At 40.8% G+C, this 23,172-nt stretch overlaps 2 protein-coding genes and 1 long non-coding RNA gene across 4 annotated transcripts in view; 1 reads left to right on the top strand and 2 right to left on the bottom strand.

The window, feature by feature from the left end:
• Positions 1-2,580: 2,580 nt before the first annotated feature.
• Positions 2,581-6,449, bottom strand: LOC148419325 (uncharacterized). The gene is made up of 3 exons (XR_015866631.1): positions 6,415-6,449; positions 5,322-5,520; positions 2,581-3,270 (listed from the first exon to the last, which is right to left on the bottom strand). It is a non-coding gene; the product is annotated as an uncharacterized LOC148419325 (long non-coding RNA).
• A 903-nt stretch (positions 6,450-7,352) lies between these two features.
• Positions 7,353-19,715, top strand: errfi1a (ERBB receptor feedback inhibitor 1a). 2 transcript variants are annotated; one of them, XM_088424600.1, is made up of 5 exons: positions 7,353-7,491; positions 12,405-12,608; positions 12,692-12,774; positions 13,915-14,604; positions 16,109-19,715. In XM_088424600.1, the coding sequence occupies exons 2-5, from the start codon at positions 12,457-12,459 to the stop codon at positions 16,507-16,509; spliced, it is 1,326 nt and encodes a 441-aa protein (XP_088280726.1). In that variant the 5' UTR covers positions 7,353-7,491; positions 12,405-12,456; the 3' UTR covers positions 16,510-19,715. The 2 variants fall into 2 exon arrangements, with proteins under 2 accessions (XP_088280726.1, XP_088280725.1); XM_088424599.1 differs by having other exon boundaries at positions 13,915-14,607.
• A 2,488-nt stretch (positions 19,716-22,203) lies between these two features.
• The window catches only part of LOC148419323 (uncharacterized), a 51,722-nt gene continuing 50,753 nt past the window's right edge, over positions 22,204-23,172 (bottom strand). The window contains 2 exon segments of the mRNA XM_088422800.1: positions 22,204-22,338; positions 22,444-22,526. Coding sequence (XP_088278926.1) covers positions 22,294-22,338; positions 22,444-22,526 — 128 coding nt within the window. The 3' untranslated portion in view covers positions 22,204-22,293.

Here is a 23,172-nt window from a genome sequence, read left to right as displayed (position 1 = left end):
TCTGCACAGCTTATTTTCTTGTCGGGGATGGAAAATGGCCGCTGGAGCTCATTGTGAAGACGCTTGTGCGGTCAGTGAGGTGGATCGTTTCTGTCATGAGGAATTAATACGCCCGCAGGTAGACTTCCACCTCTACCGTTGCCCCAAGCTCTTTTTTTTATAATGGAACAAAAAGTCGTCCGACACCGCACATAGTCTGACCCAAATGATTCAACCTCCGTCATCTAGAAAATGTGGAAACAAGACGTATCCAGCTGACTGAGCGCACCCCATCTGCGGACCATCCGTCTTTACGCACGCTTTCCTACCCTTTTGACTCGCCGTTAGAAAGAGCAGAAATTTCTTAACGCATGTGGCTATGCATTCATACCGAACTGCATTACAAGCGCACCCCCGCCCACCACCCAGTGATGGCAAACTTGCTGATTTCCTTGCCGCACATCTGAAATCTTTATCAGCTCCTCAAAGGAGAAACTGGTCTCTGATGTCCGATTTTAATATTGCCCATGGGAAATGGAAAGAAGATTGAGCTCCCCCGGCTATGGCTCGTTACTTTAAGATTGATCGATTTTAGGTAAACTTTTTGCTTTGTAGGCCACATCAAGAGCACCGGAAGCCTGTGATAATCATTGGCCAGAAGCCAGAAACTCCTGTTTTGGCTGTTTGAAACACAGTCCAGGGAGTACATCTGTTCACGGTCCTCTTCAGGACCGCCTAATCGCTAAAAGATGTTCACGGCACTGCTCGATATTAGCTGTGGGAAAAATGTGCCGGAAACAAGGCATATTTGGAGTGGCTTTCCATCCAGCGGTGCATACACACAACAGCTGGGAGAGTCGGCGAGCAGCATGACGTCCTCCTTCACACCGCAGCTGTCATTTTCACAGCTTCTCCCTAGACGTCAGACAACCGTAGGGAGGGTGTGCGGTTTGAGCGTGACTCCGAATGGAATCTCATGTTCCCATGCTTTTTTAGTGCGACCGAACCATTACGACCCGAACACACTTCAGCGCGAGGATTACTAACGCGACACGCTCGCCAGTAACTCCCCCGGCTTTCGTCTTGGAGACAAAACACACCCTTGTCATCATCAACAAGGCGGACTGGCTCGGGCCAACCCGTTTGTAACACCGTAAGCGCTCGGCATAACAATGCGGAGGCATGATGCAATGATGAGTTGTATCAGGGCTTGTGTTTGGATTGCTCTCTAGAATAGAAAATTCTTGTATTGTGAGGCAATTTACAATAGGATCCCTCCATTTCCCATCAACATTTGCTAATGCAGGAAGTGATTAAGAAGTGAAGCATCTCAAAGAACTCGCTAACAAGTGTGCTTTAATACGGTTTACGCTTGGGTGAGTGATGACAGCCCCGTCGCCTTGTGATTGGTTTCCATGGAAGGAAACAAGTGTGTCTGGGGGAGGTTCTGTGAGACAAAACCACAAAGGAGCAGTAATGCACCGGGATGTGTCATCAGCTTTGAAGTGCTCACCTGCACCTCTTGGTTGCATGGAGCAGCCACCGTATGGGTGATGATAAGACACGAGCGCAATTAAATTCGTGGTATACTCACACCGTGGTCCTGCATTGTTAGTTTGTGACTGTAAGTTTACGCTAGTTGCATTGAACTTCAACTTTTTGGAAAAATCACATACATTCCATTAGGATAGATTGTGTTTTGCAGTTTTCCTAGTCTTAATAAAGTGGAAAGTTCAATATCAATACACTTTCGGTGGGTTGCCCTAACAAGAGTTAGTTTTAATCAGAAATGAGTAAAACTGACAAAACTGGGCTTTTGTTGGGAATATTAGTTTTGAGATGATGACAAAAATGCACGTTGGATAGAATTGTCCATTTTTTTAACCTCCTTGCGGTCTCGACTTTCATTTCAGAGCGGATAAAATGTTCAAATTGTAATCAAAGTGTATGAAAATGAGAGATGAGTAGACGATGCGCACCAATGCAATGGAATTATTTTAATTGACAACCTACTGTAGTTAGCACGTCCTTGTGAAGCTGTCAACAAACAAGCCGGAGTCCCTTTTCTTGAAACGTCATTTTACCAATGATTTGTGTACATGGGTAGAGCGAACTATAAACACCATGATGCACCATCTGCACTGGTTAAGGGGTATTCTGCTGAAAACATATTTCATAGAGAGGTTGTGAAACACTGCTCTCGTACAACATTGAATTGAAGCCAAACGGACTTACAGCCGTGTGAAGTATATACTGTCTATCAACATGGCTGTAAATTAGAGTACCTACCTCTGAGAGAACAGTGAGACATTTGAATTATTGTGTTTGGGAGCACATGGCGGGACAACCAGCAGGCATTAGTGATGATTTCACTGAGAGCTGTGTGGTCCAACTTGTCAATACAAGAGTGGATTTACATTTTGGATGATTGTTATACCCCAGTGTTACGTGACGTTTTTTCTTTGTTTATGTGTGTTTTGTGGGCGTGAAAGTCACATGTTGATAGGCATGGGTTCAGTGGAAAATTTTCATTTCCTGGTGAGAAATTTTGCTACCAAAAAAACATATTTCATTGAAAAAAAAAAGACCAATGTGCCAAAAGGAAATATTTAATCTTTTATTTATGTTATTTTATTTAATTGTGTAAAATTCCAAACACCATGATACATGCCCTTTATGACCATCATTGCCACATCACAATTTTACAAAAAATATCCAAAATGCGAAGCACATTTTTACAGAAAGAGTTAGGCATTACTTTCCATGAATGCAGAGTCCGCTATTTTATTTTATTATTATTTTTTTTTAACGTCAACAGAACAAGTGAGGATCAGCTGCTTATTTGTGTATCAGAGTGCTCGATAGGTTTTCACGCTTGACGTCACCTTCCGAGCCTCCCCGTGGTGTGTTTGTATCTGCGCGGACTTTGGCCATAGGCCGAATATGCATGCAATTTAATAACCTCGGCAGGCCGGTGCAATCAATGCTCTGACCTCCATTGTGAAGAAATCATTTACGCTAATGAGCCAACCGGGCTCCACCCTTTCACATTGTGGTGCTACATTTGTGTTGGAATGCCACAAAGGGGAACTCCTCATGTACCACAGAAAGGAAGCAAAAGGGTAACCTATTGAAGAGGTGAAGGAGGTTCCAGTATGTGTGAGTCACAATAAAGACGCTCCAAGAGTGTCCCTTTATGAAACACCTCACGTTCCCCGTCTCGCTTTATAAGGTGCTTCCTGTGAGTGATGACATCATGACGCAGGCAAGTGGGGGGCGGGGGGCTGCTCTCTGTAAAACAAGCACCAAGTTGACGTAAGTTGACGTACCTTACTACTTGTGCTAAAATATGTAAGTCATATGTAAAGTGTAAGTAACTGTATAATGTCATGTAAGAACATATTATAATGTTTTAATACTACTTCATATTTAATATTCTGAATCACCCCAAAAATGTAACATTTACTAGATCACGATGCACCCAGTTTCTGGCCTCAAAATTCGAAAGGACCCTCACTGTAATGATAAGGCTTTGGAGTTTGGGGGCCCCTTGTGCCCAAGCTGTAAAGCATTTACAAACCTAGACACAAGAATGCTCTGTTCTATCAACACACACACGCACACACACCTGTGGGCCACTATTGATTCAACACATAAGGTGATTGTGGCTATTGTTTGGATGTGTTTGGTTAGCCTGCGTGTCACTGCGCAGGTTTGTTTAGCCTGATTCGGTAAGGACGACGTAGTTAATAAACCACTGCCTCGCTGCTAAGTAGGCTGCATGACTGTACAGTAAACTGACAGCATGGGAATGTTGCATGTGAATATATGGCCACGACATCAGGTACACCCACACAAGCCAAAAACCAAATTGGCAGTCATCATCTTGAAAACTATTACTGACTAGACAAGTCATATAAAAAAAAAAAAAAAAAGTCAGCTAAAATTATTTTCCATACGGTTTATTCTCACTGTGATCACAGTTGAGCCACAGCCTATCCCAGGGGAGGGGGCGGAGTACGCCCAGTCAATTCATTTGTCAACTAAAATTCTTGTTTATTTATAATGTTAAAAAGGTAACACACAAACGTAGTACATAACACTCACCCTTACAATATTGGCAATATAAGACACATTTTAATATCCATGCCAAATGTGACTGCCCTTTCCTTCCTTCAAACATTAGATACATCAATTAACGGCTTGATTTTTGAAAGATTATTTTGACAGATTTTGCCCATATATGAACTAAATATAAACATCAGATGATAAAATGCATACTGTACAGTTAAGTCTAAAACTTCTAGTTTAGAATAACAGGAATTCAAGTCACAAATACGCTTTATAAGATGGAAACTTTGCAAACAAAGCATCCTAACTCTTGGAATGGAAGTGTGATTGCACTGCAATCTTTTGTAATTCAAAGAAGACTGTCATACATTACTTGTATTTGTTTGTGGATGAAGTATTTTTGTAAAATATTTTTAAAATAATATTCTTGTTGACTTTACACCACACAGTACTTACCACGGCGCTTATCGCATCTTGTACATTAGTAATATAAATGAATGAATTAAAAACATATTAAAAGAAAGCATTTCAAAAAGTAAAACTTCAAAAAAGAAATAAAAACCAAATGAATTTAATAAAACTAACTATAATAAATCTTGAGCTAGTAAGAAGGCATTTGGCAATTTTTTTCTCTTTGTGTGAAGTCTCTAAAATTTGAAAAAAATCAGTAAATAAGTTGAAAATGGGTACACAATTACCAATCATTAACAGAAGCATCAATTTTACTCAGTTCTTTACAGGACCGCATACACCACTTGGAATCCTGGACAAAAGTTCCTGAACGTACAGTCTTTACCGCTTGAAACGAATTTGCTTACTTTAGTCATTCTATCATTTGGAATATGGCGCGGCGTAACATAAATTAGGCCAGTAACAAACAGGATCAGCTAGAGAGAAGGCTTGGGGCGATCAGATAAGCCGTGCTGCAAAACAATGTCGGCTTTGTGCAGATGGCAGCGCGCTGCATGTGTGCAGGTATAATAAGTGTGTGCTCTTGTGGTTGTTTTCATTGTAGTGGAGCCATGTCGAAGGGAACAGTTATTCATCACATGCGAGGCTTGCTCTTCGTAGAGGAAAACCTTTGTTGAGAAACGTATGAATGTAAATGATCCGACATCCTGCCGTGCGAGTTCTGCATATGCACCATTTAGTGATTATTGTGTGTAAATGTAGAAAGTAACAATAATAAAACGAAAATCTTTTCCTGAAGACCTATCGTCGTGTTCGATTGCTGAATGATCTGTGAGTACGCAAAAGACAATTGTCATTACTCATCTGTTCATCCTCCATGAACCAGGAAGTCGCTCTACTGCCGGTGCCGGTCTGGTTGTAAATTGTGATTATAGCCCATTCATTTTCCATAGCCGATTATCCTCACAAGGGTCGCAGGCTTGCTGGTGCCTATCCCAGCTGACTCCGGGCAGTAGGCGGGGGACACCCTCAACTGGTTGCCAGCCAATTGCAGTGTTACTATAACCAAAAAAAAAAAAAAAGTATATAAAGGTGGCACCTATCAATTATCATTGTTCCCCATTCTTTTTTGCTATTGTTACGGAAATGTTTTACAGATGAAGTGTGCTATTATTAAGATACACGGATGTGTTATTCAATACAATCATTTGAATTTGGGGTAGTGTAACCTACGGCGCATGGGCCAATTACTGCTGTGTCCTTTATCTTTCATATATTCAGGTAAATACTTTTGTACTTTACAAAAAGATTTTTGAAACTGCTCGTAGATTATTTGGTCTTTGTTATACAAGTCACTGACCTGGATCATTAAGCTCGGAAGACTGATTTTTTATAAATATTTCCAACAATAATGGGTCACATTGCTCAAGCAGGTTGAAAACAGACAGTGTTAGGCTTTAGGAAAGTAGTGCTGACATTTGCGGTAGAAGCTAGCAAGCCAATCCAACAGCTACAGAAAAGGCTAATTAGCTATAAGCTAACAACTTTAGGCTAAGCGTGGTTATCTCAAGGCTAAATAGGTTCATATAATTTTCAAGGAACAACAGCACAAAGTGACTGAAAGACCTGTCGGGCTGTTTCTATTGGGTAATATCATATTTACGTTCACACTTAATAATGAATGTAAAAATTGTGTACAAATTGAATGTACAAATTTTGATTTACGTCTAACTGCCTCTGGAAAATAATCCGACCGCTCTCGGGGGCATTCGAGCACTGCTAGCTAGCAGCTAATATAGTTTATGTTTAATGCTGCTCTAAACGCCGACAATCGGCGCCTGACAATTAAACGTCAACGAAATTAAGCCTTTTTTTCATGTCCCGAATTGGCGATTGAATGGAATTTCAGTGCAACGTTGTTATTTCTATCTGGAATCGGATCCCGCGACTCACTCTGGCAGGAACAGTTTACACATCGGAAAATCAAGTCACCGTTATTGTGACATGCTTTTCCGATACGATTTTCCAAATAAAAGCCGACCGAAGCGTTTGCACACGCACATCATTTGATATGATAAGCTATATTTTGAAATATTGCTGGTCTCACCATGTTTGGTCTGTGTTTTACTGTCATGCAGGGCAGTAACATGTGAGTCAATCTCCTGTTTACCCCAATAGGCTTTGGCCGATGTCACCCGGAATCGGCGGTATAAAACTACTAAGAACATTTCTAATTGTCACTGTTGCTGATGTGTGCGGTTGAATCCACCAGCTTAATCTCTGCCCGGTGACACTCTTGTTCCGGTTGTCATTTGCAAAGAAAAAAGTTAATTCAAGATCATATCTTGTGGCTAACCTTTATATTAGCGTGTTCGAAATTGATACTGATGAGTAATAATTGTTTGATTTTGGATGTTCCTAGATAGTTATTTAAAAATAAATCTATCAGACGTTACTCATTCAGCTCCTAAGTATTTTTTTCCCGGGATTATTACTTCAATAACAACATAGAGGACTAATCATTACTTATGTGTTTTTTAAAGTAACAGTAGCCTACTCTTACTTGATTACATCATTTGACTACTCTATACATTGGCTGCGTTCGAGGTGAGCTGCTGTCATTATCCTCACTTTTTCTGCAGCCTCTTGCATAATTTGGCGCCGTGGCAGTGTGCTGACAAAATAAATAAATAAATAAATAATCATAAAGGACGTGCGCCTTTAAGGGCGAGCGTGCGCCTGTGGGAAGGGCCAGGGCGTCTCTTCACGAGTGCGCCTGCCTGCTTGCAGCCTATAAGACGTCAGCTCGCTCCCATTCAACACTTTATCCAAAAGTGTCACATTGTACAAGGGTGGGGGGGAGGCGTCAACCATTCGTAGACGTCTGCTGGTTCCCGATGTTAAATCCAAATTATCTGAACGTTGCAAACAAACCGGAGCCTTTTTAGGAGCCCGAAAAGGAATTTTATTGGAGCGTTTTTTAAAAAAAAAGACGCTTTTTTGGGGGGGATCTTGGAGGAGTTTTTCTTGGTGAGTGCTGCGCTTTTGAGTCGTGTGAAGTGTCTCCGACTTTGTTTGTGTCACCATGTTCACGTGTTGATGTCAGGCGTAATCTAGTGGTGCATCTTGTGGAGGGTTCACGCCAAAAAAAAAACTTTTTAGATTATTATTTAAAATGTACTTTAAAATTGTATGAGCCCGATCGGGACAATCAATAACGCGCGTCCGCCTAGGCCATTGGAACAAATTAAAAATAACATAATGATGACTATAAAAACAGATACATTACAATAGCACATCAATAACTTTACGATGGCTTGATTATTTTACAATTGTTTCTTCGCAAACCTTTCTGCGCGCATCCCTTTAAGTACCGTTTCTATTTTATTTCAGTTTGATTTCTGTCATGAGCATCCTTATTGTATGTACGTGTAGCCAAATCGCAGAAAACGTATGCGTGTGTTCCGTGGCATGACTCAGCCGCGCTGCTAGAGGGCTTTTAACCACGATTGTCTGAATCCGGTAAAGTGAGGGGGTGTGCGCTTTTGCGTGCTTGCCGCACAGGTAAAGCGGGTATGGTTGCTGTGCAGCGGGGGCGGCAACTCCCTCTTGTCTTTCAACCTCTTTCTTTCTGCAAAGCTGTTCGCGCCTAATTTGCAGTCGCAAAAGTTATCTTGAGAGGGGTTTCATCATCTTTTTAGGGTACGCAGGGCTGGGAACCCCAGAGGGTCAGTTTTAGTGTCTGATACACTTGATTTTTACAACATGGGTACACCATTTTTCAGCTCTGGGTAGCGTAGAAATAGGTACTTTAGTCCTGAGTTGACAAGCTGGTGAAGAGTCACAATTTGACCCCTAGAACTCTCTAGAACCATCCGGTATATAATTGTGTTCCCTCTTCTAATTTGTACGCCCGTCCAGTCTATTGCTAACCTATGATAACGTATTAGTAAAGTCAGAATTACAGTAAATTTGTGCATGAGAAGCATTTGTAGACCACGATAAAATGAGGGGAAAAAAATAAAACAGTAAATATGGTCGTAACTGCAGCTTTGTGACAAATTCTTATGATACACAAAGTAGTTCAGCAGTTCTCTCAATTGGGGGTACAAGTTCTTCTTTGTGTATGCAAAGACACTTCGGGGGTATGTGATATTTTACCAGGATTTCTACAGCTATCTCAGATCTAGCCGAATTCTTTTTAATGTTGTGACAGGAGCAGTACATTTTCTTTTCAAATTAGGCGTCAATTAATTTGAAAACTAAGCAACTTATTATTGTTAAATTGTGAAATAACGACTCCTTTGCAAAGCGTTGTATGCTTTTATTTTATTATATTTTATGCAGAATCAGATTGTCATTAGTGATGGAATTATCAAGCAGACGACCCAGAGAGAAGAGAAAAGATATTACATGACATACATGCTGGTGTTGCTGAATCAAATTCGCCTAGAGGTGCCACTACAAATGTAGTTCTAAAGTTTAATAAAACAGACACGCTTGCAGTACTTTGTTTTAAGCCTTTTTTCTTCCTCAAAATGCTTTGGGCTAGTTTGGGGCTACTTGGCTGATAAAAAGTATTTCACAGGGGGTACATCATTGAAAAAAGGTTATGAACCACTGAACTTGTTCATGGTGTGCTGCTCATAATCTCAAAACATCTTATGTCGATAATGTAAGCCTAGGAGCCCCTATGTGTACACCCAATATAACAGTCTTACAGTAGATGCCAATGTTCTCTGAGGCGCCACTATTTCTTGATTGTGCATTTTATTATATTTATTACAGCCCCTTAGTTATGACCACTAAAGAGGTGCTGTGCAGTAATGGGTCTAGGACCCTTTTTGAATGATTCTGAGTACTATATACTAAAACTCATCTGAACCCCCAGAAGGCCAGTTGATGAACATGCACCTGCCACGGCCATAGGCTCTATGTATTCAAATGAAATATATTACACAGGAAAAACATGTATCTTAGTTCACGTTATAGTGACAACGGCAGAACTCACTGCATTACTGCAGAACACTTTTGACCTTGTAAAAGAATAGCCTGGACTCCAATACGAGAGTAGAACCATGGCACTGTAATATCATACAGTATGGTTCATTTGGGTGGTAAATTAAAGTCAATTATACCTAAACACAGATGGTCTATATGGAGCCCTGTTCACCATGTCCATCCTTGACCTTAGGGAAGGACACATTAGAGTCCAACACCCAGCCCTCATGGAACTATATCAGGTTTGATTGGAGTCCTAAGAAGGACTCCAATGGGAATTCACAGTCCCTCTTCCTTGACTATGTACCCTTTTGGCATTGGAAAATGTACTTCAGACAAAATTAGCCTGATTATGTTGCACATTTAGAGGGCTTATACTCAGAGCGACAGGAGAATCTCTATTTCTTGAGTATTGCCTCATTGTCCCTTGAGAACATGTCCTTCCAACTCCACTAATTATCTTTATGAGGTTACCTACTGGGCTACTTATGGACATCTCTAACCTCTGTTGCTTGACCATGTAGCTTTTGAGCTAAGGGAACTGCATCTTACTGTACAATAACTCACACAAGAGGGTGGTAAATTTGATGTAGCTTGTAGTTAAAGGGTTGAGTAAGAGGAGGTCTTTGGAGGTACTACTTTGGAGTCTAAAAATACTGTAAGTCTTATGGTGTATACACCAGCATAGACTGTAACCATCATTTTGGAACGAGTATGTTAGAGCAGTGGTTCTCAATCTTTTTCAATGATGTACCCCTGGGAAATATTCAGCCAAGTACCCCTAACCAGCGCAAAAACGTCTAGGATTAAAAAAAAACAAAAAAAAACAGAAAAGGGGGCTTTACAATTTAACAAAAGAAATGCATACAAAGGATTTACGGAACACAATTTCGCAATAAGATGCTTCAGCTTCCAAATAATTTGCTCTTAATTTGATTAGAGAAATGTACTGACCCTATCATGGCATTAAAGAGCATTAAATGAGATATGCCGATGCCTGAATAATCCCTGTTAAAATTTCAAGTACCCCCTGAAGTGCCCACACGTACCCACATTTGAGAACCGCTGCCTTGGAGTATACCAATCAGACCTTAGGTGGAACAATGCGGACTGGTAAATTATAGCTAGAGGGACACAGATGGACTCCACATAACCCGATTCGCTTGCCCACCGATCCGAATGAAGCGTTCCCACATTCTGCATGGCCTTGTGTCGTTTGTTTTAATCCTGCTGCCTGTAAGTGCTCCGGTGGTTGAATGCCAGGATGAACTGTCTTTGCACCTGTTGTAAGAGGAAGCACAAGCCCCTGGGGTTCATTATCAAGGATCATATTGCTTCCCGTCCCCCCTCTGGCCCGTCAAACCTAGTCAAGGGACCTACCCGGGGGGCAGCCAGGGGTGGATGGCAATTGCATGCCTGGTTGGCGCAGTGGGGCTCCTACCGATGCCCCTGTGCTTCCTGTTGTTTTAGGGCTTTGTTTCCTAGCAGCTGTCATTGGTGCGCATAAATATGCCTCACGGGAGACGAGGAATTAGTTTTTACAAGGAGGGGGGGGTGCGGTGTTTTTGTCACTCGTCACCAGGACATTATGTGGAGGACTGCTCGTCTGTGAGCGCTGCACAGGTGATGCCGTATAAACACATCCGCAAAAAGTCATCTGCGGTTTCTGCTCTATTTTGCTACCGATTGTGAAATACTAAACAGGTTGATCCGGTCAAATCGCATCTGGATTTTGGCCTCCGGTGTATTTCTGACCCTAGTAAAAGATGGGGACAAAATCGATACGCCGCTCGGGTCCCTTTACCCGCTGAATATTGTAGACATAGTTTACTCAGGCCTGACACATACTTGACATGACACAAACATTCAGGTCATTTGACATGGGGACTTGTTGCAACATCAGGTGCCGTTCTAGTAACAGGAGGAGCCCCTTCCTCTGCACTTCAGGCCCAGCCGGATTGCAGTGACGGAAGCCCTAAGCTACTTTTAAAATGCTCTCGAGTCATTACAGGCAGTCACAGAACCGTCCGTAGTTTCCAACAGCAACTATCATTCAATCTCAAAGACATTGTCACATCTTTTTAAGGGTCCAGGCATTCAATCCCTCAATCCCAGGTACTTCATTTATATGTATATATATATGTGTGTATATATATATATATATTTATCTATATATGTATTTTTTATTTTTTTTTTCCAAACGTTAGTCTAAAATTGGGTCTAAAAATGGCTTGCTCCAAACTGGGTATTTTATTATCTTACTTAAGTTTTTGTACTTGAATACTTTAATCGGTTATTGATCATTGCAGCTTTAGTATTTAGTTACCTAAAGTAAGTGACTTTAGTATTTAAAATCGTAAAATGGTACTAAGAAAGTAGCCATTTTTAGACCCTCCTTTAACCAAATTCTTCCATAAAGTGTAAGAAATATAAATTACCAGAGATTGAGTGTGTGGATTTTGAAAACAAATCTGAATGAATAAGATAATAATTATTTTAATAATATATGAGTCTGTGGATTAATTTGACGATTAATCGGATTTAAAAAAAAAAGCAAGAATTGAATTCCGTTCTTTTTATTCAACAACAAGACATTATCTCCACTTGACAGCTCAATAAGATCAATGAACTAGGTTTCATTCGGTAACATCAGGAAAAAGGGCAAAAATGTATTATTTTTTTCCAAAGTAAAAGCAAATTATACTTTATTTTTGATCCGACAGCAAGATGAAAAGACAACACCAGTGACCGACATTTGAACATTTGTCCAAATTCTTTTTTTTTTCTCCCCCACTGAAGTCAACCGGATTACTACCCCGGTCAATATGACTCAATATTTCCGAAGCGTGGAACGCGTCTTCGCTCCTCTTCTGTGCACCTGCTTTTGCATTCATCTTTCATAATTTCCTCCATGATTTACGTATTCCGGGGCCCTACCGCAGGTACAAAAGTGGCAACCAGCCGGGCCGACGATCCGAGCGTTTCCTGGCTTTGATGCGACCCGAGTGTGCCTGGAGCATGTCCACAGTGGGCCTGACTGCCCAGGAGACATCTTTTCCCGTAGAACACCCCTTCCTGCGGGGTAGCTACTGTCACAGCATGGCTGGATCCAAGTCATCGTGGAGCTATGCCCACGACCTCGACAAGTGAGTACGCTCGGAGGTTCTTTCGGAGGAAGGAATGTTACGTGCTTGAAGTCGGTGGTAGTAATCGCTTTTATCCTTGACAGCTTCTACTTCACAATGAAATCTGCGCACACAGATCGCGGCTCTCCCGGACAGCACAAGGGTCCGCCGTCGCTAAGTTACGAAAGTAAGAGTCGTCCTTTCCGGACTCTGTCGCACAAACGCTTCTTTGCTCTTTTTTTTTTTGTCATTGGCTCGCCATACTTGTTTTTTGGAACATTTCCAACGTTGATATTGACTGGGTATAACAATTGGTACAACTGCATAATCTAATGAGAGCTTAGAACAAAGGTAAGAATGCTTACAGTATCAAAAAGGTAGTCATTAGAAACAATGCCATTATTATGATTGTGGTTGGAGGTTAGCTTTTAGTATTTTTGTGACCTTCTTTTTCGACATGATTGGTTAGGAACACCTTTAGGAACGCATACTACAACCACAATGATTGAAGAGGTTTTTTTTCTGTCTGTGCAGCGGAGAACGTGGGTCACGCAAATTTTGCTTTCCTTTTTTTTTATAATGGTTTCACGTTTTAAACGCAATTTAAAAGATGTCTCTCGTTTTTGCATTTTGGTGACGGTGCGATGTGTTTCCCACACGTATGCATTGAAATTTTGGCTACTTTTGGACGATAAGTAGTGTGCGAGATGACAAACCAGGGGTTGAATTAACAAGTCTGCCACAAAGTGTACCTGAGGCCAATGTTCCACACCACCACAATAATAAAATTATACATTGTCATTTATTATCTTTGTGACAACCGAGATTTTTACTTTTCTGTTTTAATTGTTTTTGGTAGTCCCATCCCAGTTACCGTTTATCGTGTGTTTTTCTTTGAATTTTACTGCAAAACATATAAAAATATGAAACGAGATTCCAACAAAGTTCTATCTGAAAAAAAAAAAAAGTGTTGACGCGGCAAGCTTATAAATTTAGCCTTCGTTATTAGAAAAAGTGGGGCGGTTAAATGCACCTACAACCTGTACATATTTTTTTTAACTTAAAGGGAACACGAATCAAAAATGAGTTTTTTTTTTCCAATTAAAATTTGAAATGTATTTAATTTTTCATTCTCTTCTTTTCGATCTTCAGATATTTCAACGACTCTCAATGCCTGCTCGAAGCCCCTTAGCACTCATTCGCAGTCTCTTTTTTTTTTTGGTCCTATATTGTTATCTTGTTTTTGCTTTTTGGCTCTTTGGATTGTATTGCGCTTGTCAGTTTCCAAGACTACCGTTTTAATGTGTCGTTGTGGCTCTTCTACCAGGACATAAACACAATTCCAGCACCCTAAAATTACCCCCCAAGAAGTCCCGGCCTTCCCATCTCTCCCTCTCCTGCAGCGCCGAACCATCCACGCCGAGTCCGGCCGACGAGGACCAGGTGGTCCCCTCATTCCAACGTCTCTCCGTGTACGAGTGCGGCAGCCCGCCGCAGACTCCGGACAGGTGTTCCAAGCCTCTTCCGCCCATCCCGCCGCGTAGCGACAACTCGCCCGAGCAGGCCATGGACAGCGAGGTGGAGTTCTTCACCAACACGGACGAGAGCTGCTGCCTGGTGTCCCATCAGTGTTCCAAACCCTCTCCCTTTCGGACCGGGCTTCCCAGTCGGAGAAGCTTTCGGGACTACGGACAGATTAACCACGCGTACTACGACGGGCCTTTGGGACCGCAAAGCCCGAGGCAACCCCAACCTCCGCAGCTTTCTGCGCATCCCTCGCAGCAGAAGGAAGCGCAGGAGCATCGGCGTCAGGAACCAGCGGCCGGCTGCCAGCGGCAGCGGGACAAAGCTCAGAGGAAACTACAGCGTTCTCACTCGGGACCGGCCGGATCTTTACACAAGCCTTGCCTACTGCGTCTCAATCGCTCCGCCTACAACACGGATCACAAAGCGGAGGTTCCGCCGCCGATCCCGCCACGGACTTCCAAGACGGCAGATCCTGCACACTGTCACAGAGGTAGTCGTTCAACGTTACCATTATTTTGATTGTGGTTGCAGGTTTGCTTCGGATATTTTGTTTGGTTTACTTAATGGTGCGATTGGTTGGAAACACATCAAGGAATGCGAATGACAGACACTGTTATATGAGATGTTTATCCTGCTCTGCGTTGAACATCGGTCTCGGTTTGGATTGGAGCCCATTCCAACTGAATATTAGCTTTGCTTGATCTCAATTTTTTTTATATAATATATCCTACAGAGCTTTACTTTCCCCAAAATATTCCAAAGACTTTTTAACACTGACAAGTAGATGGTTCAAGCTGTTGTGGTTGGTGAGAAAATTAGATTAAAAATATGTATATGCTGTCTAAAGACTGCCTAGAACCCCCAAAAATCTGAATTTTTTTTTAAGAGATTCATGTGCACATCAAATGCAGGTCATAAATTGGGGTCAGTGCGCTTGATGCCCCCTTGGTTTCCCTCCCTCTACCTTTACGAAAGTTAATATGTAGGGTCGTGCCTGCCAAGAAACCCCCAAAATACAACTATCTACTAATTACAGTGACGTGGTTTCCGAGTGATGTCCGAGTGCATGTTCTCCCCGTGCCTGTGCGGGTTCTCTCTGGGCACTCCGGCTTCCTCCCACACTCCAAAAACATGCATGGCAGGTGAATTTGACACTCTAAATTGTCCTTAGGTGTGAATGTGTGAAAGGTTGTTTGTCTCTGTGCGCCCTGCGATTGTCTGGCTACCGGTTCAGGGTGTCCCCCGCCTACTGCCTATAGACAGCTGGGATAGGCACCGGCACCCCTGCGATCCTAATGAGGAGAAGCGGCTACAGAATATGGATGGATATTAAAAGCTAGCCAAGCTTGTATAATATCTCCCACATCTTTGTGGGTCAATATTCACAGTCACTTGACTTTATCTGATTGGCTATATTGAATTGGCTAATAGTTTGTATTTTTTGCTCATTTTGTGATTGACTATAATGCCTTAAAACAACAAAATGATCAATGACCTCATATCTGCAAAATAAAGCATTGTAGCAGAAGTTTACAGCATTTCACTAGAGTCTGGACAAAACCCCTTTTGGGAAATTTAATTTTTATTTCACATATCTACGTTATTCTTTTGAGATGAAATGTTAACATTTGAACTAAACTGCCACTTTGGGGGTTTAAGGATGCTTGCGATATACATTTATCTGTTTCTAAAATGTTACATTGGCCGGCAAAGAAACAACATAGAAACTAGCCAATGGCTGTAATCTGTGTCGTTTTAATATTGCATCAATATGCACTGTTCATTTCATAAGTAAAAATAAATAAACAGCATACAATACAATAATCTTTTGCTGTCACACTTAATTGTTAGAAGTCTTACTGAGAGACAAGCTTCGTTTCTTGGAGGCGCTCCAGTATGCTTAGCCTGGGTTGTTAGTGGAAGTTAGACTTTAGTTGCATCTAAATGTCACCGATTCATGCTTTTTTTTTTTTTTTTTTTTTTAAATCCGGCAGACACCCGCCGCTGGTCAGCAGAGGTGTCGTACAGCGACGAGGACAAACCGCCAAAGCTGCCCCCGAGGGATCCCCTGTCCTTGAGCATCTCCCGCACCCCCAGCCCCAAGAGCCTCCCGACGTACGTCAACGGCGTGATGCCCACCACCCAAAGCTTTGCGCCGGACCCCAAATACGTCAGTCGGGGTTTACAGAGACAGAACAGCGAGGGCTCGCCTTGCATCCTGCCAATCGTGGACAAGGAGGGCAAAAAGGCCAGCAGCACTCATTACTACCTTTTGCCTCACAGGCCCACCTTCGTGGACTCCAAGTCGGTGGAAAATTTCCTGCGGGGCTTGGACAGCCCGGACTCGGACTGGGACTGTCACGCTAGGCGGAAAGCGCCCATGGATCTAGTTTGAGGATCCTCGCCAGACTTTAAATCGCTGCTTTTAGTTTGGAACCCGTTAGGTATTGATCGACAAAGGGTACGCGCACACTGTATCCGGTTACTGCTGACGCGACTCGCCACGGGTTGCGTTCAATGACGTCGGGATTTCTCATTTTTTGACGTCACTCAAAAAGATTTGACGGTTGGGAAGGTGCAAGCGGGCCTTGAACCACCTCTCGTTTTCAATGTTTTGTGTCTGCAAGGTTGACTCTGATGTGTCGGGGCTTTTTTTTTTTTTTTTTTTTGAACGCTGCTTTTTATCTCAACCGGGACAAAAGGTCAGTAATGTAACCATGGGGCGTACCAACCGATCGATCGCTTATTAGCTTAAATGAATCGTGCCTAAAGTGTGCTACTTAGCGGCAAACAAATGAGATGCACTGATTTGGGCCCAACTGGTTTTGCTGGTTAAAAAAGTGGCACACGAGACATCGGTTCCAAAAAATTAAAGCGCTGCAAGTACCACCATAATGACACACGGTAAAATGCAGTAGCATTTATCCAAAACAAGGCAGGTTTTACTTCTGGAAATTACAGCACCGGTCAAAAGTTAGGAAACACCTTGAAATTCATTAAGAGGTTCTACAAAATCAAGCTATTAACTCTTGAGCATGCACACTTGTCAACTCAACGCTCGTAAAGCGAAATGCACGTCTGAAAGCTGACAGAAAATACCAAAATGTGCAAAGGGTTTTTTGGGCAAAAGGTACCTACCATGATAAATCTAAATAATAAAACATGTCCTTCTTTTCATCAACATTTTTTAATAATAACATCTATACATCTTCATAATGCTGATGACATGTATTAATCTCCAAGGAAATTTTTAAATATTGCAAAAATCAACACTGAATTACAGGCTGTTTCCAGGTTTTTGACCGGTTCTGTAAGTTTAATATTATTGTTAACCACTATAACATATCGCACAGTTTTAACAGTGTATGTGCTTAAATGTAGGGGATTTTGAAAAAAGCCACTTTTAACTTTATGCACTCTTTCAACATATAATTCGTACCACTAGAGGGAGCCCTGCTTAATCACTGATCTACACATGACACTGGCATGGAAAAATGAGTTCAGAAAATGAGTTTATTCGGGAAGAAAAAAGTTCTTTCATGCCCATCGTCGTTGAACAAAATGTCAACACATCCCTGAAATCTGAAATTATTTTTCGGTCAAATGAAGGATCTACTGTATGTGAGGGTGTGATATCATGATATTATTTTTGCTTTTTGTGTGAATGTCAAGCGCAGCTTCTGTAGCCTCAAAAACTGCCGTATCAGATCCAGAACAGAGCTCTTCACGGTTCATCTGCCACCTTTTGTTTTGTTTTTTCTTTTTTTTTTACACGCAACTGAGTCATGCCATTTTGACTTATACCATTTACAGAGGAATAAAACGTCTACCCCCCCCCCGCTAGGTTTTGTGAGCAAGATAAATCATTTAGAAACTGTGACCTATGACCTATACAATGCAACTGAGAAAAAAAAATATTGAAAAAAGGGAAGCAAAAATAAACCGAAACAAATTTGCACAAGTTTGCACACCCCTCTTAGAACCAAAGAATTGCCTGGGCTAAAAATGAATCGAACGTTCAAACTGACACACCCGCCACCATTTTAAGCACCTATGTTAAACCCCAAATAAAGGTCAGATGTTTTTGTAGGCCTTTCCTGACTTTTTTTTTTTTTTTTTAACTTTCTATCAAAAGCCTGACTGTTTTTGTGCTAACACTGACTGCTAATACCTTCCACCATGTCTTCAGTTCTATCTTTAAAAAATGATTTATCTTAGTCTCAGTGTAACAAAAAAAAAAATCTCTATGGGGTGTGTAGACTTTGCCGCACACTTTGCGTGGATGTTTTGTTACTGCGTTCATTTTTTTTTTTTTTTTTTTGCTTTTAGCTTTTGGAGGTTGCACAGAGAGCGTCGCTTTGAAGCTGGACATACACTGTCAAATACGCAACACAATTTGAAAAAAAAGTGCATTGATGTGTTGTTAGCATTGTTTTTAGCATTAGCATTCCTAGCCCGCCTATGTCGGAAAACGCCTTTTCTTGATTTGTGCTCTTCTGACACCACCGGGGCTTAAAAGGTAAAAATGTCAGTGGTTTTATTTGATGCTCTATGGCGGGAAATTAAGTCAATATGAAAGTTTTTGACAGTGTCTGCCCAGCTTTTGTGAATGTATTCTTACTGAGAAAAGAAAAAATATATATATTTTGTTAATATTTAGTGGTCAAGCTGTGAGTCATTGTTTGGAACACATTTGCTACCTCCCTCGATACGAATCCTCCATTTCATATTTCCCGCTTTTTGGGGGGGATGTTTTTATTTTGTTTTGCCAGACATCAACAAAGGAGTTTTAGGGCTGCACGGAAAACATCATATATTTAAAAAAAAAAAAAAAAAAAAAGTAATGTTCCCAATAAGATAAGTAAAGAATAATTTCAGACTTTGTTTACAATGTGTTGAAAAAAAAATCTGATTTTATTCTCAAAGCACATTTTTTAAATTTTGTGCTTTAACACCCCCCCCCCCCCAACCCTAACCCTTTGCAAGAGGACGAATTTTCAGGGTTTACCTCCAGCGTGGACAGTCTTTCCTGTTCTGCTCATGCATTCCTGCCTTACATGATTGCAGTGGGTGTGGCTTGAGAGACTTTGGCTGCTGGCAGCCGACAGACGTAGAGAGAGAGAAGAGAGAAATATATGTATGATTTTTTTTTTTTATTATTGTTCTCGCATTACCCAATGGGCACATCAGGATGATATTGTAAATGTAGCACACGTATTGAAGAACACGGTGTTCACTTTTGGGGGGGAAACTGTTAAGGTCAACCGGTTATTGAAGTATATATTTTAGTTCTTCAAATTTCTGCTCACAAACACAATGTTGCTTGGACTTCAAAAGTCACCCCCACTACTCCTCTGAAAAAGAAAATGTTTACATCATACACTGGTTCTATTTAATCTTAAAAGGTATTCAAATGTCTTATTATAGGAAATATCCCAAAAAAAAAAAAAAAACAACAACTGAAGACTAAATGACTTCTCTGCTGTGTCAATGACATGCACTGGGGGAGTTCAGTATGCTGTGTACAGTATTTAACAATTCTATTTGTTATACATAGTCGTTTTTTCAAAACAAAGCAAAATAAAACTTTATTTATATGAACTGCTTTCATCTGCCTGGCCTTTACTATTACGTGCACACACACCCTGCTTTGCCTTATTGTGACTGGCTCCCATCCAGAAAATGGCTCACAAAGGTTGACTGACAGGTGTATGACAACGTTGTCATACACTTCCTGGGTCACGCCCCACTGGATTCACTGCACACACACACACAAACACACACATGCGCTCGTCCCAAGAAATAAATAACGCAATCGGTGTGAAGTAATGTCATCAGTGCTGAGGATTCATTTGGTTTTGGGCCTTCACATCCTTACGTTTGCTTGTCGCTTTTCATAACTGGTGATTGCATGGCCAGTTACCATAGCAACCGCAAAATAAACATTTAAATTATGCTTTGACTCTACAGTACATGGTGAGGTTCATGGGTGAGTATGACACTGATATGAGAATCAGATTAAAACATTTATTAGTTCAATAGAATAGTATCTACACACTTGCATATAAACACACATAGTACACACAAAAATATATATGTATGGCATTCGCCTCACAGTGCAGAGGTCGCAAGTTCGCTTTTGGCTCCAGCGTATCCTGTATGGAGTTTGCATGGTCTCCCCATGCCTGTGTGTCTTTTCTCCAAGCATTCTGGTTTCCTCCCAAATTCCAAAAACATGAACGGTAGGTTTACAGAGCACTGGGAATTGTCCTTAGTGAGTGTGAATTGTGGGTTGTCTCTGTGTCCCCCAACTACTGCCCGACAGCTGGGATAGGCTCCAGCATGCCTGTGACGCTTTGTGGGGATAAGCTGCGACGGAAAAAAAACCAAAAAATAAACATCATAAACAATGTTTTATTGTAGCTAATTCTCACACTGTTTTGTAATTTACACTAAATTGGCAATTTATAATATGGCATTGTATAGCTTCCTTTTATTTGATTTTTTTTTTTTTGTAACCCTCTAAGGCATAGTCTAGCCCAGTTAGCCCAGTTCCCTCCAAACAGGCGGTAACTGTCTCCGGTTTGCCCTATCTGCTATACGTGCCTGTTTTTTTTTTTTTTTTCCATCAAAACCGAAGGTCTCAAAAGCAAAGTGGACATTTGCCAAATCCTCCAGATGCGCAATTGCTTTTAGCAAGCATAAACTGGAGTATAACAGGACTTGATCATTTTAGAAAAAATATTGCTGAGTTCCTGAAATCTGATTTAACATTGTCAACATTCAAATGCAGGGAAACTTTCATTGAAAATAAAAATATCAAGGAAATAATCAACAATTTTTTTGTGTCATTCATGTATTCTAATAATACATGAATTCCTCAATTTGAACGTGCATGGGTGCAGGTAATTTTCTCCCTCAATAATGTCAATGTGGAGTTGGACACAGTTAATATTTAACGGTGTAACACTGCAGACTGAAGCTGTCTGGTTAATAATTTTCTTCCCAGGTCAGAAAAAAAAGATCATTTGCAGCTTCATTAGGACAAAATGCCTCTCTCAGTAACATACGTCATACAGAACGCTCACGAGCATGTTGACCAACAATTAGTGAAATTGTGAATGAAAATCGAGTTTCTTATAATAATAATAATAATAATAATAATAATAATAATAATAATAATAATAATAATAATAATAATAATAATTGTGTTGTTAAAGTGGTTACCGTGTCCGCCTCACAGTTCCGAGTTCTGAGTTCAAATCCAGTTGCTCCGGCCGCCCTGTGTGGAATTTGCATGTTCTCCCCGAGCCTGTGTGGGTTCTCTCAGGGCACTCTGGCTTCCTCCCACAATCCAAAAACGTGAATGGTTGTTCGCCCCTCTGTGCCCTGCAGCTAGTTAAGGATGTCTGCCCCCCCCAACTGCCCATAGATAGCTGGGATAGGCTCCAGGAAGCCTGTGTCCCGAGTTACGATAAGCGGCTCTAGAAAATGGATGGAAGGATAGGTGGATGGTTTTGTGGGTCTAGTCTGCCCTCTAGTGGCTCAAAATGGTTACAAACGGAGTCGTGCACACAGGCTTCCTTGCGGTTGAAGGGTCATCTCAAAAGGTGGCAGTAACACAGCTTAAATTGATCTGCCACCAACCAATAGAACACCTCAGAAGAAGAAAAACCAGAAACAGGTACATTTGACGTTTGTCCTCACATTTTCAGAGTTTGCAGGCTATGTGGAGAGAAAATGTATTACTTTGACTTTTTCGTTACGGTCTAACATCGTGCACGGAAATGTGGACCCTACAATGTGGAGTAAACATTAATTGTTGACTATCTATCTATCTATCTATCTATCTATCTATCTATCTATCTATCTATCTATCTATCTATCTATCTATCTATCTATCCATCCATCCATCCATCCATCCATCCATCCATCCATCCATCCATCCATCCATCCATCCATCCATCCATCCATCCATCCATCCACAATATATTGGAAAGTAAATCAAGTATAAACTGTTTATTTGTCATGAATAAAATATGGTTTTTACAAGTTGAAAAAAACAAACAAAAAAAGACTATGCGACAGTGCAATTGTTGGTATTAATACAATCAGAAGCCACAAATCAAACAGTAATTGAGCTATGCAAGCAAATCTTTGTATCTCCAATAATTTATCGTTATCGAGAGCTGACATTGAGGACCTCGGGACGTCTTTTTGTCATCTGTAGAGAGGAAAAGAAAGCACATTGATTATTGTTATCATCAACAATTTTGACATTTTTATTGTTCTTAAGTGATATATTGAAATACAACCAAGAATACTGCACCTGCGTTTGTGCATCAATGTTTTCGAGATTCGGACGGTACCTTTCTTCTGTGTAAGTACCTTCCAGTCCCAAATTGTGACATCCTGCATCCAAACCAAATTTAATTGCATTGAAAACTGTTTCCCAAATACTAATTAAAAAATAAATAGATAGGCACAATATTTCACCAAGTCATAAAAGGCACCGTGCTGGTAATGAGTAGCACAGGTAGGATAGCGGAACTGTTAGATTACCGATAATTGTTTGACTAATTTATTGATTCAATGATTGATTGATTAAATGTTTACATACTTTGAAGCAATGCCATGACTTTTACATCTATGTATCGTCCTACCCTACAACAGCAGAGTAATGCGAAGAACTTCTCGATAATGAATTTGTATTCTTGAAATTTTTAACATAATAAGCAATGGAATAATCTATTCATTTAAAATGTGTAATTTTCCAGTTTTAAGGAGAAAAGGAACACAAACGGATGACTTTCCAACTTTAGGAGTGTAAAGTCAATATCTTGAGCATTATTTTGGTGGAAAAAATGTGTAATCAATCACATGACAAGTTTTCATAGAAGGCAAAAAGTAAATTTTTGGAAATTCCATTCCATGATGGCGATTAAGTCCTATGGTATTTTTGACAAAAAAATATCATGTGAAAAAGTATTTATATTATACCTCAAACATATGCCTTACAGTTTTATTTAATTACAATAATGCAATCTTGTAAAAAAAA

This window comes from Hippichthys cyanospilos, chromosome 9, assembly GCF_059441005.1.
Source record: "Hippichthys cyanospilos isolate Australia breed blue-spotted pipefish chromosome 9, RoL_Hcya_1.0, whole genome shotgun sequence".
Taxonomy (NCBI): domain Eukaryota; kingdom Metazoa; phylum Chordata; class Actinopteri; order Syngnathiformes; family Syngnathidae; genus Hippichthys; species Hippichthys cyanospilos.
The sequence above is the reverse complement of the archived record's forward strand: the minus strand, read 5'-3'. Positions and strand labels throughout refer to the sequence as shown.

Excerpts from the sequence above, each read along its gene's own strand:
- errfi1a (XM_088424599.1), top strand. The coding sequence starts at position 12,457 with ATGCGACCCGAGTGTGCCTGGAGCATGTCCACAGTGGGCCTGACTGCC. Across the intron at positions 12,775-13,914 it reads GCCGTCGCTAAGTTACGAAA|GACATAAACACAATTCCAGC; the intron begins GTAAGAGTCGTC and ends CTCTTCTACCAG. Across the intron at positions 14,608-16,108 it reads TGCACACTGTCACAGAGGTA|ACACCCGCCGCTGGTCAGCA; the intron begins GTCGTTCAACGT and ends TAAATCCGGCAG.